This window comes from Podarcis muralis, chromosome 4 (assembly GCF_964188315.1).
Source record: "Podarcis muralis chromosome 4, rPodMur119.hap1.1, whole genome shotgun sequence".
Taxonomy (NCBI): Eukaryota; Metazoa; Chordata; class Lepidosauria; order Squamata; family Lacertidae; genus Podarcis; species Podarcis muralis.
In genome coordinates, this window is record NC_135658.1 from 77,177,740 (window position 1) to 77,192,698 (window position 14,959).

At 49.1% G+C, this 14,959-nt stretch overlaps 1 protein-coding gene and 1 long non-coding RNA gene across 4 annotated transcripts in view; one reads left to right on the forward strand and one right to left on the reverse strand.

Moving 5' to 3' along the window:
* The window catches only part of LOC114596490 (uncharacterized), a 55,117-nt gene extending 50,628 nt beyond the window's left edge, over positions 1 to 4,489 (reverse strand). Inside the window, exon 1 of one of the 3 annotated variants that reach the window (XR_013392656.1) lies at positions 4,276 to 4,489. This is a non-coding gene — a long non-coding RNA (uncharacterized LOC114596490). Of the gene's footprint in view, positions 1 to 2,472; positions 3,084 to 4,275 lie in introns of those variants that run through there. The other 2 variants (XR_013392659.1, XR_013392655.1) reach the window with 2 other exon arrangements.
* A 2,524-nt stretch (positions 4,490 to 7,013) lies between these two features.
* POU3F3 (POU class 3 homeobox 3) lies at positions 7,014 to 10,184 on the forward strand. The gene has a single exon (XM_028727953.2). It carries the CDS (start codon positions 8,722 to 8,724, stop codon positions 10,081 to 10,083), a length of 1,362 nt encoding a protein of 453 aa, XP_028583786.2. The 5' UTR covers positions 7,014 to 8,721; the 3' UTR covers positions 10,084 to 10,184.
* Positions 10,185 to 14,959: the final 4,775 nt, after the last annotated feature.

Below are 14,959 nucleotides of genomic sequence, written 5' to 3' on the forward strand. Positions count from 1 at the left end.
CCAACTCCCTCACCCACCCCCACCTCCTCACTTCCCCCAGATTAGCAACTCTCATCCTCCTCCTAGTACTAAACCATCATCGACCAGCCCGGCTACGAAGAACTATGACCTGTAAAGTTGGGGAGTAGCATCCCAAAAGGCCCAGTCTAGGAAGCCTAACTGGAGACAGGCGCAACTTGACCGTCACCCATCATTCACTCCGAAAGAAGATACTTTAAAAAATAAAAAATAATAAAAAAAGGCATTTGAACCCTAAGAAGGAACTTGGCTCTCCGAGGCTACTGGACACCTCGTGGTCCTTGCATTTAGGGCTGCAATCCTAACATGTCTGCACAGAAGTAAGTCCTGTTGAATTTCAATGGGGCTGACTCGCGAGTAGGTGGGATTACGATTGCAGCCTAAGCGGATGAATCCTCAGGACGGCAAATACCTGCTAACAATTTGACAACGCTCCTCCTCTATTTATGTTGTAAATGAGTTTACAACCGGGTAAAATAATAAATACATCATTTATAGCATTGGTATTTTCTTATCTTGTTTTTTTTATAGGCTCTCTTTCCCTCTCTCGTGTGTGTGTGTGTGTGTGTGTGTGTGTGTGTGTGTGTGTGTGCGGCACATGCATAAGTAACTCCTGCCAAATGGACTTGTTGCTGTGGGGTTTTTTTATTTTTCATTTTTTTGCATCCAGGAGGTTCTGTTTGCTTTTACCCTCTTTTGATGTAGGCGGCCAGGAATAAGGCTGAAGGGTTATGGGTTCCTCCCCGCCACATATACATGAGAAAGTTTCACTCGAAGGCGGGGGGAAAGGAAGGAGAAAAGACAGATCAAGAACTAAGCTGGGACAGGATGGAAGGAGGGGAGCGGGAGGGGAGGGGAGGAAAGGCCAATGTTTTCCAGATACCAGATATTAAAAACTGCTGCTCCGATCCAAAATCGCGTGTTCAGGCACTCATCAGCTGCATAATTAACAGCGATAAATGATGCTGGCGTTTGTGAAGAAAATTGCGTTCAGGAAACACACCACAATAGTCTGGGGTATTGTCGTCGCTTCCCCTGCCAGATCCGTCAGTGTGGAAACTTGTGTAAGCGACCCGAAGCGCAACTAGCAAGCCTATCCAAGAGTTTTGAAATTCGACTTGGTCACCTTCAGCCGGGGAAAGGGCTGGTGGGGAGCTATCTCAGACTCGCCCCATTAAGGAAAGCGGAGCAATGTCTTACGTTCTTTCCTTTCCCTCCCGCCTGGTATGCAAACAGTACTTCTGAAACACCCTTTCATATATCCACACAGCAATTCCCGTTTCTGTTCTCTTAAGGAACCGGGTGGAAGATTTGCAGCGCAATCCTGTAGGCGGAAGTGAGTCCCACTGAGACCAATGAGGCTCGCGCCCAGGGGAATGCGTGCAGGATCTTAGCCTTAGCCGAGGAGGCCAAGATTGAGAGAGAGTTCATGGTACCTCTTTCCTATCAGGAACGCGGCGGCCCTACCAAGTGTCGCAGGTGCCGAATGACAGCCTGTAAGAAAGTTAACAGGAACAAAAGTCACGGAGAGACGGCGAGGGTCTCAGCAGCCCTTGCCCAAGAGCCGCTTTCTCCAACCACCTGCCCTCGCTCAGGCCACTGGAAGTGGGGGGGGGGGACCGGCAGAAGGAATCAGGAACCGGACAACACGTTGACCTTCCAAGTTCCGAGTTTTTATGGGGGAGTATCTGAACCCCACAGAGATGGTGCAAACCGTGTGCTCTGGATCGGGGCAGCCTGCGAGACCCTGGCGAGAAGGGCAACCCTTCTGTGGGTTTTGCATCTACTGCTCATCTTAGCAGTGCTGCTTTCCTCTCTATCCTCAGGGACAAGGGAGTAGCCTAGGAAAACTCTGGGCGCCTGATTCATTTGGGGGAAGACTTCTCCAGGTACAGAATAGCAAACAAACGTTACAATGTGCTGGAAAAAGCCCCTTCGATGCCTCTCCCAGCTCTCCAGGGGGCCTTAAACTTCCTCGGTCTGGTAGAACCCTGCGGCACACCTCTTTCCACCAAACATGCCCGCTTCCTCTTCATTCTTTTACTTCTTAATGTTAAACTGGTTCCTTTTATTTAGGTGAAACTGAGATCTCGGTTAGCAGCGTGCTCCAAATCAACACCTTATAGCCAGTGACTGATGACTCTGAGAAGTTTCCCACAAGTTTCCCATTACTGTTGGGTTCCTGGGTTTCCCGTTGCTGGGGGTTATGACAGCTCTATATAAATTCTAGGTTTGGGTTATTTTATTTTATTTAAAAAAATAATAACAACAAAAACCCTGCATATTACTCTTTCCCCCCCCCCCCCCAGCCTCCTTTCCCCCTCTTGCGGTCAGAGGAAGAGGGCAGGAAGACGAACGCCCTTGATGCTTGAGATTACGCACAAACACGGACGTATAAATATATATATATATATATACACACATATATCAGAAGCTGGGGTACGCGGAACCTACCCTTTCCGCTGCTTCTAACAACTTTTTGCTAGACATCAACTGCCGCTCAGCAAAAGTGTCTTCGACTTTCCCCCGCTCGAGAGCCGCGTCAGTGCGCCCCCTGCCGACCGGCACCGGCCCTGTCTCTCTCTCTCTTCCTGTTCGAGCACTTCGAAAGTTCTATTTTGTTCAGCAAACCGTATCTTATAAAATTAACGACAACCAATAAAATTAGCGTATATGTTACGACTGTAAAAGTCCAAAACAAAATAAAGTTAGTTTTAGTTGAAGCTGGAGGGGGGGGAGGTGGAGGGGGGAGGGAAAGCTCCGCTTTTTGGCTTCTCTTCTCCTTGGCTGGACCGAGGCCCTTTTATCTAAAGCCCAGTGCACAAACATATAGCTTAATGTGACTAGTGTTCTTCCTTTATTTCTTTCTCTATGGCAACCAATATGTTCCGCTCAGAAATGTTCCCCCATCAAGGAAACAAATGATCTTGAGCGAGCAGCTTTACGCGGCATCTGTTCCAATGGAGCACACAGAGTTAACCCCAGTCAAAAGGGAAGCTGAGCGCGTCAACAAGAAGGGGGAAATGAGCGGTGCTTCTCCACCCCCATCTGAAACCGACACCTCCCCACTTCGACGAGAGCCCTCTCGCCCATTTGCTAGCGGCCGTTGCGCTATTATTATTATTAATAATAGCAATAACAGTAGTAATAAGAATCAGAAAAATCCGAGTCAGGGCTTGCGTTGCGAAGGGGGCTCTCTGGAGATAAGAAGGCTTGGGGGGAAAAGAAACGAGATTTAAGAAGAGGGCAATACATGAATTCCCGTAGAAAAGAAAAGAAACAAAAAATGAGGAAAGGCGGATTTATAGAAAAGCGAGTGAAGTTCTCTAGGACACCCACAGCCAGCCATCTCCAACACCAACAACAAAAACAGCACTGTTTAAAAATAAAATATGTGGCACAAGAAAAAGAGTTTTTCTAGGTAGTTAGATGGAATCCAGCCTAGGGTAGAAAGGCTAAAAAGGGCCTGGGTTGTGGAGTGTTGTGTTTTTTTCCAGGGAGGCCGGGCGGGGGGGGGGTCGCCTGTATCAGGGGCAAAAGAGACAATGTGAATCCTGCTTCCTTCCAATACTCCGGCCCCAGCCTCCTTAGAGAATAAAATGAAGGGATGTCCTGGTTAGTTTTGATTGATTATACTCTTTCTGATGGACTTTCACTACAGAGCTGTAGATGTTGTGCTTAACCGCCTGTTCCCTAGTTACAACATTAACCCTCTCGGCGCATCACCGGCCGCTGGTCTTCTCCTCCTCCTCCTCCTCTTCCTCCAACCCCAGTTTTATTTTCCTCGGGGTCATAGCAGGTGCCTATAAGGGGGTCTCTCTCTGCCTTGCCTGGACCCCTCGGGCGCAGAAGGAGAGAGGGGGGAACAACAACATCACAAACAACAACAACAACAACAACCACGCTCCAAGTCATCTTCCAATCCCTTTCCCCTCAGAAGAGTTACACACCAGTGCCACCCCCCCCCCCAAAAAAGTACAGCAGTAGCTAGCAGCGAGGGGTGGCTTCAGTTCGCTAGAATGACTCCAGGTTAATGTTCCACTAAGGTGTCTGAGAGGAGAGCATCTATCTTTGAAACAAAAACAAATTGTGGCGGGGAGGGAGTTTTGTTCCATCCAGGGAGTTTTCAGAGGTTCCCAGTCTTGCCCCAAACACAAGCGCGCCCAGGCGCGCTTTCAGAAGACATTGATGGGAAAGGAACGGAGAGAGAGGTAAAACAAGTGAAAAAGAGGGAGGAAAAGAGAAACGCAAACTTACCAAAAGGAGCTCCGAGACTTGGAAGATTTGTATTTTAAGTGCTTGGGAGTGGTTTTTTTGGCTATGAGATTAGTAGACGAGGAGAAAATTCGTGTTCTCAACTGCAGCGAAAAGATCCCGGGTAAGATTCTCCTTCGCACTGATTCCACTAAGCCCAGCTCTCCACTAGTCTATTATTTTCACCAAAATATATGAAAATTTATGCAAATGAAAATCAGCACTAACTGTTCTCCCCTTGTTATACTTTGGATTTCCACACCCCCCCCCCCTCAGACAAAGCAATCACACTCTACAAGGAAAGGGGAGTGGGGGTGGGGAATGAATTGTTGAGGGATGAAGAAGATTAACTTTGAATTTTAAATAAATAAATATCACCCCCCCCAAAAAAAAATCCCCTCTAAACTCAACCAAGAAGATAGTTTGTTTAATGGGTAAACAATATTGGGGGGGATTTCCCCCAAAAAACTTTATTATTATTATTATTATTGTCGTCGTTGTTATTGTTATTATTACTATTATTGAAGTGGGTCTGCAGAGGCGCTATCACGTTTCATCGGGCCACCTGAGACGGCTTTTGAAAGCGTGTACTGTGAAATTCATAGCAGTAATTTAGACAAAATCCTCACTGTATATTAATGAAAGACGGCCCCATGGCACCGTTCCTATCCTCCCCATTCAGTGTAAACAAAACCACGAGACTCACTCGGTTTTTTGAGCCTGATCCAAGCAAAATCGGCTGGAAAAGAAAACATGGGGTTCTGGCACGAACTATTCAAACCGACTGCACCTGGAGATCTCCGATTTATTCAATGAAATCTGTGTTAGATCCCTTCATCTGTATGTGTATATCTAAAAGGCGGAAAAGTCTGGGAGACACAGGGGAACACAAAGGAGAAGAATTCTGGATGTTTAGGCTTTCAGTTACCAGAGCTCTTCAGATCTGTATACTTCACCTTAATGGTTTTTCTAAACCTACCTAAGATGGTATCTTTTACTGTACATGCAGGAGCTGGACCGAGTCCTAAATAAATGCTAGCAGCCTCCAGCTAATCTGCCCATCACGCCAGCTCCGCATACCTTCCTCGCTAGCGGGGATATGTATGCAGTTCGTGCTGTACACTGAAATTCACCTAAGCTGGGTTCTTCTGTGGTGAAATTATGAACAGGAGGGAGGGGCGGGGGGCGTTGTGTTGCACATCTTAATGTAAACACGCCGGTGCATATTTTCACCGGGGGGGGGGGGGAGAGAGAGACCCACGCGCGCACAGCTTATACACTCACAAATGTGGAAGGGGACCCACGCTCTGAGTGCCTGGCCACAGGCTGTGTGTGTGTGTGTGGTGTGTGTGTGGGTAAGCACAACAGCGCACAAACACGCATCCGTCATTAGCCAAGATGCGTTCCTTGAATGTCCGAATGGTGTTATTTCACTGGAATTCCCCGAGGAGTGTTCAATTTGCCCTTGTTTGGGTTGCCACTTTCTCTTTTTTCCTTGGTTCACTGAGGTTGCCTCTGTGCAGCGTTTCCGCTTGGTCGCATCGTTCTCTCTCTCTCTCTCTCTCTCTCTCTCTCTCTCTCTCTCTCTCCCTCCCTCCCTCCCTCCTTCCCTCCCTCCCTTTCTCGCTCTCTCTTCCGCCCACCTTAACTCTTTCGGCTGGACTAGCAATAATAAAATGTTTCATAGAGTCAAGTCTATATCCTACAAAATGCTACCGGCGTCGGTGTTACTTTTATATACACACACACATCATGGTTGCATTTATATAGTGATAGGGAATAGAGCCATTTGGAGAAGCATTGCGTTGTTTGAAATGAACCACCCAAAAAAAAAATTTATTTTTTGAAAAAGCACCGTGGGATTAACGTAATTTAAAATAGACAAATGGTTAAAAGAAGCTTTCTGGGTATTCTTAAAAGGTAAGGCATCCTTTTGCTTGGAGAGGCCTCGGAGCGCTGCGTGCATCCATACTCCCTCAGTTGGGGGATGGAGAGAGAGAGATGAGGGGCATTGTACTTCCCATAAGATGCGGAATAACCGAGGCTGTAAAACAAAGAAGTGTGGGGCCGGTTGCCTGCAACGAGGAGGAGGAGAGCCGGCCGCCTGAGCCTCTCTGTCCGGCGCAGGCTTTTCAGTGGGAACTGCCATGGCTTAAGGAGGGCTGCTGGCGATTGCACCTTTGTGCCTCTGGGAAGCGGGGGTGGGGGGGGGGGAGCAGATGCAGAAACAGGCACATGAAACAGGGCAGGAAGGGGAGGGAGGGAAAACTTTGGAAGATACCAGGGAGAGCGCTCCGGGTTTGTTGTTTCTTTCTTCCTTTCTTTAGGCTGGGGGCTTTGTGAATGCAGGCAGCCCCTGTGTGCCACGGCTGGTTGCAGATAATACGGCTTAAGCGCGCCCATAAGAGGAATCATATGCATGCAAGTAAAATAAGTACAGTGTTAGATAGTGGGTTTTCCTCTCTTCCGCCCCCCCCCCCAACACACACACACACACACACACACACACACACACACACACACACACACTCCTTTCTTCCCTTCCCCCTTTTTCTCTCATTGCTCCCCCCCCCCCTTTCTCCCGCCTCCCTCTTCTCAGCTCAATGCCGGGAGAACTCAGATTTATTCACTGGGCTCTAAGAGTTAAGATGTTGTGAGTAGGAAGGAGAGAGAGAGAGAGAGAGAGAGAGAGAGAGAGAGCAAAGGAGGGGTGGTGATGGAGAGAAGAGAAGGGGGGCAGGGCAGTTTTCCAAGCCTCCACGACACTTTGCCTAAATTAAAAAGCAACCAATCGGAACGGCCGGAAGGGGGGCCTCGCGTCCTGAGCCAGTCATCGCGGGCCTGCCAATCACTCAGCGGGTAGCCAATCAGCGGGGGCCCTCGCGCTCGACTTCCTTGTATTTGGGAAAGTGTGGTGGTGCGCGCGCTCTCGGCGGAGGGTAAACATTCGACAGTCCCCGCTCTGTGAGGGAGGGACAGAGAGAGAGCTGTCAGAGGGAGAGAAAGAGAAGGAGAGGAGGAGGAGGAGGAAGGGGGGAGGAGGAGGAGGAAGGGGGGAGAAAGAGGAGGAGGAGGCGGCGGCAGCAGCAGCGAGGGAAGAGCAGAGCAGAGCAGAGCGGCTTGTACTCCAGCACCAGCAGAAGAGCACGCTTCACGAGCCTGGCAGCCAACTTCCCCCGCGGAGTTCGCGGCTCAAGGATACCATCTCTGCGCGCCCACCCTCACGCGGCTCCCCTGCGCCCAGGCGCTTCCTCCTCCTCCCGGAGACGACCACTGGATCTTCGTCACCCTCGTCATCCCTTTCGAATTACAGAGAACTCTGCGATTTTAAACTTTTCTTGGCGAGAGAGAAGAGAGAGGGAAGGGTGACCAAAGAGATATTGTCGAACTTGCTTTCTTTTATCATGTGAGGAGGAGGAGGAGGACGACGACGACGACTGGGGCAACAACCCACACCCACCAAGCCATCCCTTCCCCAAAGAGAAAAAGCGGGGGGGAAGAGAAGGGAAAGGAAGCGACATGTCTTCTCCAGATTCCCGCAAGAAGGTGGCCCGAGCAGGACTCTTGTTTCCGAGGGACCCGGGCGCATCGGCCGGGCGTCAACTCTGAGGCGATGCGTCGCCCGCAGCTCCGTCGCCTCGTCCGCCGCCGCCTTCGCCAGCATCGCCAGAAGTTTTCTTAGGACATAAACAAAACTTGCGCGCGAGAGAGAGGAGAGAGGGGGGACGAAAGCCAGAGAAAGAAAGAAAGAAACAAGCGCCGCGAAAGAGAGAGACCGAGAGACAGTGTGTGCGCGGGGACGTGCGTGAGGGGCGAAAGAAAGGAGCCCACACGCACTCATTCACCCCATACAAAGCCTTACAGGAGGGGGAGAAGGGGGAGAAGAGAAACTTTCTCTGTGAGGGGAAAGAAAACAGCAGCGGCAGCAGCAGCAACAACAACAACCCAGAAACTGTGAGGGGAGAAAATATGCTCCTGAGGGAGTGAAGGAGGGAAGCCAAAAGGGGAGTTGTTGTTGCCGACCTCGCTCCCTCCCTCCCCTCGGCGGTTCCCGCTCTTTTTTTTTTTCTCCTTTCCTCCCTCCTTCTACCAATATCTAGGGAGAGGGATTCAGTAATGTCTTTCTCGCCGCTGAGGCAACCCCGAACAGGTGAATCGCAATAAGGGGCCGGCGAAGGAGAAGAAGCGGCCGCGCGTGTGTGTCTGTCTGCGTGTGGCGAGTGTTTCCCCTCAGAGGAGCCGCGAGCCCAGGAGGAGCGGCGGCGCGCGCACCCGAGCGCAAGGAGCCCGCCTCGGGGCCGGCCGGCCGGCGGGCCGGGCAGGCTGAGGAGAGCTGAGGAAACAGCCGAGCCGGGCGGGATTCTGGTGGCGCGCTACTGGGCTGCGGCGGCGGCGGCGGCGGCGGCTTGTGGCGAGCGCAGTGGAGGGGTCGAGAGGAAAGCGTCGGCGATGGCTACGGCGGCGTCTAACCCTTACCTGGCCACCAACAGCATCCTGTCGGCGGGCTCCATCGTGCACTCGGACGGCGGGGGCGGCATGCAGCCGGGCAGCGTGGCCGTCACGTCGGTGTCGGGCGGCGGCTACCGCGGCGACCCTTCGTCCGTCAAGATGGTCCAGAGCGACTTCATGCAGGGCGCCATGGCGGCCAGCAACGGCGGCCATATGCTGAGCCACGCGCACCAGTGGGTCACCGCGCTGCCCCACGCCGCCGCCGCCGCCGCAGCTGCCGCCGCCGCCGCCGTGGAAGCCGGCTCTCCCTGGGCCAGCAGCCCGGTCGGCATGACGGGGAGCCCGCAGCAGCAGCAGCAGCAACAGCAGCAGCAACAGCAGCAGCAGCAGCAGCCCGACGTGAAGGGAGGCGGCGGCGGCGGCGGCGGGCGGGACGACCTGCACTCGGGCGCGGCGCTGCACCACCGGCCGCCGCACCTGGGCCCGCCGCACCAGGGCCACTGGGGCGCCGGCGCCGGCGCGCACCTGCCCTCCATGGCCAGCCAGCAGCAGCAGCAGCCTCTGCTGTACTCGCAGCCCGGCGGCTTCACGGTCAACGGCATGCTGAGCCCTCCGCCGGGCAGCCAGAGCCTGGTGCACCCGGGCTTGGTGCGGGGAGACACGCCCGAGCTGGGAGAGCACCCCGGCCATCACCACCACCACCATCACCACCCGCACCCGCACCCGCACCACGGGGGAGGCGGCGGGGGAGGCGGAGGCGGGGGAGGCGGCCTGAACAGCCACGACCCGCACTCGGACGAGGACACGCCGACCTCGGACGACCTGGAGCAGTTCGCCAAGCAGTTCAAGCAGCGCCGGATCAAGCTGGGCTTCACGCAGGCCGACGTGGGCTTGGCGCTGGGCACCCTGTACGGCAACGTCTTCTCGCAGACCACCATCTGCCGCTTCGAGGCTCTGCAGCTGAGCTTCAAGAACATGTGCAAGCTGAAACCTTTGTTGAACAAGTGGCTGGAGGAAGCCGACTCGTCGACGGGCAGCCCCACCAGCATCGACAAGATCGCGGCTCAGGGCCGCAAGAGGAAGAAGCGGACCTCCATCGAGGTGAGTGTCAAGGGGGCCTTGGAGAGCCACTTCTTGAAATGCCCCAAGCCCTCGGCCCAGGAGATTACGAACCTAGCGGACAGCCTGCAGCTGGAGAAGGAGGTGGTCAGGGTTTGGTTTTGCAACCGCAGGCAGAAAGAGAAGCGCATGACCCCCCCGGGGATCCAGCAGCAGACGCCCGACGACGTCTACTCGCAGGTCGGCAACGTGAACTCCGATACGCCGCCGCCCCACCACGGACTCCAGGCGAGCGTGCAGTGAGGGGGGTGGTGTGTGGTGGGGAGGTGGAGGGGGAACGGACAACAAAACAAAACAAAAACAAAAAGACAGTCGCCATCATCACCATCAACGACAGCAACGCCACAAATTTTAAATAAAAAAAAAGTGAGAAAGGGATTCTTAGGGAGAAGACAGAAGGGCAGGCAGGCAGGCAGAGGGAGAGGTGAGCGAGGCGGTGGGGGGGGGGGAGAGAGAAGGGGTGGGGGAGGGGAGGGGAAGGAAGGCGAAGACGCACACAAGGACACCGACACGCACCTACAGCCCAGACCCAGGCTCCTTGGCTTGCTTTAGTTTAAGGACACATATCTGGAACACTTAGCGTTCTTCATTGCAGAGAGATAGTTGGAGATCCTTCCTTGCTACGGCGAGAAAGGGAGCGTTGTGGAGACCCAAACGCGCGCACACACACACAAACAAACCCACACAACCCCGGATGTTGTTCCTTTCTGTAGCGACTCCACAACACCAGATCAAAATTATGCCCTGTTGTTATCGTTGTGGCAGCGATCGTACAGCACCCAGCTTCTTCTGCGCTCCCATCTCTCTCTCCCTCTCTCTCTTTCTCTCTCTCTCTCTCTCTCTCTCTCCTTCCTCCTCCTTCTCCGAGCCCCCCCCGCACCCACCACGAGCCCCTTTAAAAGGACTTTCCTGCGAGGTTCACCGAAACTTTTCTCTCTATTTCACCCCCCGCCACACACACACACACTTTTTAAATAAAATACGTAAAATGAAAATGTCAAAAAAGGGTAGGCCCCAAGCAGGAGAAAAAACAATGCTAGCATATGTTCTTTGAGTTCCAGAGCTATTGGGAGGGGGGTGGTCGTTTGTTTGTTTGTTTGTTTGCCCAAACTACGTTAATTTGGTTCAGGGAAGGAGTCTACTTTCGAAGGAGAAGCATTATTTTGAAAACAATAACAAAAGAGAAAAGCCGGTAGCTTTTTTCCTAGGTTTAGGGAAAGGAGAGGGGGGGAAATAACGCACGCAGCACTAAATGAAAAGCCAAGCAGACTGGATAGAAGAAAAAAAAAACAAATTTATATATTATAATCTAGAGAAAGAGAGCGAGCGAGAGAAAGATGGGAGGAGGGGGAATAAAGAAAGAAAGAACCGCCCGCAAATAGAAGGATGACCCTGAAAAGAAAGAGGTTGGAGGGAGGGGCTCCTACCCGGAGAGGGGGGGGAGAGAAGCAAAGCGAGGTTGTTGGTCCTTAAAACTTGGAGCTCCGTAGAAGGATTTTGCATGAATTAAGGGAAACAGCGACATAAAGGGAATAATTCAGGGCTGTTCCTGATGGCTGCCAATCATCCTGGAAGATTAATTTTAAAAAGTTCACTGCTAATATTTTTTTTATTAATATTTTTTATTTCTGGACTAATTCAGATAAAGGGATTTAAAAGGAACTGGGCATCTGCAGCTGCACTTATCTGAACTTCTCTCTCCTAAATCCGTTGCCAACTTGATTGAGCGGGTGCTGTGGAAGTGATTATATAACACTGCCATTTCCTCGCAGTGTTTTTGGTAGGTTTTAATAAACAGACTTTTCAACAAACAAACAAAAAGAAAAAAAGAGAAAAAAAGACAGCAATAGAGAAATGTTTAGATCCGTTGTTGATCTAAAAAAAAAATTTGCTTTATATTTTCATTAAATGACTTCTTTTAATATTTTATTCAGAATACCTATGAACTGCTGCAAAACGGTAATTTATTTTTTCCCCAGATCTTGTATTACGTGTTTTTTTCAGACGAGCACAAATTTAAAAAAATGAAATGAAAAAAAAAATACGGACAGCTATTAGGTAATAAGGGTATCTTTTGATGTGATAATTTGATTGTAATTTAATTTGAGTAGTGATTCCGTAAGAGCTGATTGAGAAAATAAATTTGTTAGAATGAAATAGTCTTTGTCTGATGCATACGAAATTGTGTCGAGTTAAGTTTTCTTAAGAAATACTGGAAACCTTCCAAATGAGAGACTCAACGATAGAACCAACCTGCGTTCTGTATAGTCTGTTTGTGGTGTGTGTTTTTAACAGGGAACGGAGGAGAAACCCTCCCCCCCACCTCCGTTTACTATTGGCCAGGTTAGCTTTTTTAGAAGTAGGTCAGCTCCTTATAAATGCATATATAGTTCCACGGTATTTTTAGATCAATGTATTGAGAGTGTGTAATGGGATTATAAACCAAGACTTTAGAACAGAAGGCCATTGTCTGACTCCTCATTTAAGTTGCAACCCTAGCTCAGAAGATATCCCCTATCAGGTGATATAAGCGATCATCTGCAACAGTTTAACTCCCCGTCCCTTTCCCAAAATATAATGCATAGGATGCTTTTTTAAAAAAAGACTGTATGTTATTTGGAAACATTTTATGTGTGTAACTTTTTATTTAATTTAAACGCTATAATTTAAGAAAAGGTACTTCTAAATGTGTGTGTTGGTGTGCGTACAGAAAGAGAAGGAAGTACTCACGAGTTTTAGCCAGGGTTCTGGTAGTTTGCCATTGTTGTGTTGTTGCTTTGGGGATGCGTGCAGGATGTGGACTGGGCGCAGGTGTTAAGTGCTTGCCCTCAACTCTATACAGCAGCCATACCAGTTATAATAAACGTGAGCGTTGGCGAAGTTAAGGATATCAGTAGCTGCACTACTGAGAAGTAGGTTACCATAACTGTTTGTTATTGTTATAGCCATTGACGTATACAGAGCAGAGGAGTCAGGAGAGGTTTGAAAAGTTCAAACCCACCTTTGGAAACCTGCATTTGGGTTGTGGTACCCAGATAAGATAGCTAGTCCCACGGCGCGCACTGTGTAGAAACAGAAAAATATGGAGTGGGAGGTTGAAGCTGATGAAGAAGAACATAAGGTTTCAATCGAGCGTTAGTTCCTTTCCTTTCACTTGATGTGTGGTATAATGGTTTAGAACCAGGAAATAATATTAACTCCTTTTCAATAAGTCTCAATTTTAGGTCAAGTCTAAGCCAGCTAAATAGCCGAGTCCTAAAATGCATTGTTTTAAATCCAAATTAAACCACAAGCATGTTGATAGTCAACAAAGAGGGGGCGGGAGACAGTTTTTGAGGAGTGTGGGAAGCTAGTGCAGAATTTTACCTCTTTTAGGTGGTCCAGGGGAAGGGGGCACCGAAAATGGGGGGGGGGGAGAGAGAAAGAACTAGGCTCCAACAATTTCATTCCACGCGAGGGAAATAAGAAAAAACAGGCTTCCCAATAGGGAGGCCACGAAGTTGCTTATACTTGTTGGGAAATATCAGCATGTGAGATAGAATCCTATTTTTCACACTAGAGGAATGAGTGGCGTGGGGTGTTGTTGTTTTTTAAAAAATCAGGACAGAGATCTGTTTACATGTCTTAGTTGTTGTTGTTTGGTTAATGGGTTGGGATGAGAACAAAGGGGGTAAGAGTGAGCCTCAAGCTCTTTTCTGTTAGAAAGGTAATATTTGCAACTGCTTTGTAAGGTCAGTCGTTTTTGCGGAAGCAGGTATTTTGCAAAATATGCCCATCTCTGTATCCTTATAACGCAGAAAGGTGAATCTACCAAGGTGATTTGCTATTATTATTATTCTTCTTCTTCTCTCCTCCCGCCCCCACGTCTTCAAATTGAACCCTCTGAATGTATATAGGAGCTTCAGGGTTACAAGGCCACGGGACGCATAAACGAGAGGCTTTAGTTAAGGGTTATATAATATGTAAATAATGAAAATAACGTTCTATATCACCAAATCTCTAAATTACCCTAAGCACTGTATTCACGTGTAAATCCAGTATTCTGTGGTTGTTGGGTCCCTTAAGCTTTCCCCCATATTCCTCCTCTCTGAAAGGAGAGAGGAGTAAAAAAAATTTTTTTTTGAAAAGTTGTATTTAAGCAGTCCGCGTGATTCTGAAATATAATAATTTACGTTCCCTTTTCTGAAGCTTTTTCCTACCTCTTCTCCCCCTCCCCCAATTTCTCGAGTTGCCTAGTTGACTTCTAATCACAACCGCGTTCAAATCCCTAGCCAATAAATAATTTCCAAGTGTATTTAAACTAGTCGCTCCACTGTTGTTGACCGCATTTTTTAAAAAAAATTAAGCAACAAGCTCCACCATGCATTTTAAATCACAGCGGCTTGCCTTTAAAAAAAGAAAAAGGGAAATAGTTTCCATGTAGCGTTTGCATATTGCTATGGTCTGAACTTGTTTTGTATGAACATTTTTCAACTGAACCTATAAAGAACAATCGGCTCTAATAAGAAATGCAGTATATATTATTGATAGTTCTATCAATAAGTGTCATATTTTCCTTAAGTTTAACACTGATATTTGTTTTTTTTAAGAGTATATATTTGTAAAATATTTATCCTGTCAAAAGCAACAATATATTGTTGTATTTATTGGTTTATTTTTGTAATAAATGATCAGCACCTTCAAGCTAAAGACAAAACGACATTTTTATATCTTCATAGAGATTGTGAGCGTGTGTGTGTGTGTAGCGCGCACACTCACACACGCGCACCTTTTAAGACGCAGACATATTTGCATATAAATAGAAGAAAAATAAATCTGCGAGTGGCAGCTTTTAGCGATAAAGCGGGGAGCTCCTTGGACGCTAGCAGTTGAGTTTGCATGGAGTTCCAGGGTGATTAATCAAACTCTAAAATGGATGCAACAAGTCTTGGCCTTGGCTGCAGGCTTGGAATGAATTATTTAGGATATGGACCAAATTTCACAAGTCCCAGCCTCTGGCTGTTTCAAGGAAATTGGTCTATAGTGGCAAGATGGGAAGGCGAAAAGGAACCAAAAGTGCGGCGGGTGGGTGGAGGGAGGGCGGCTGGGGAAAGATGCACAAATATTTGCCCTTTACAGT

What these genes read in the sequence shown, in the direction of transcription:
- POU3F3 (XM_028727953.2), top strand. Translation starts at nt 8,722, where the DNA reads ATGGCTACGGCGGCGTCTAACCCTTACCTGGCCACCAACAGCATCCTG.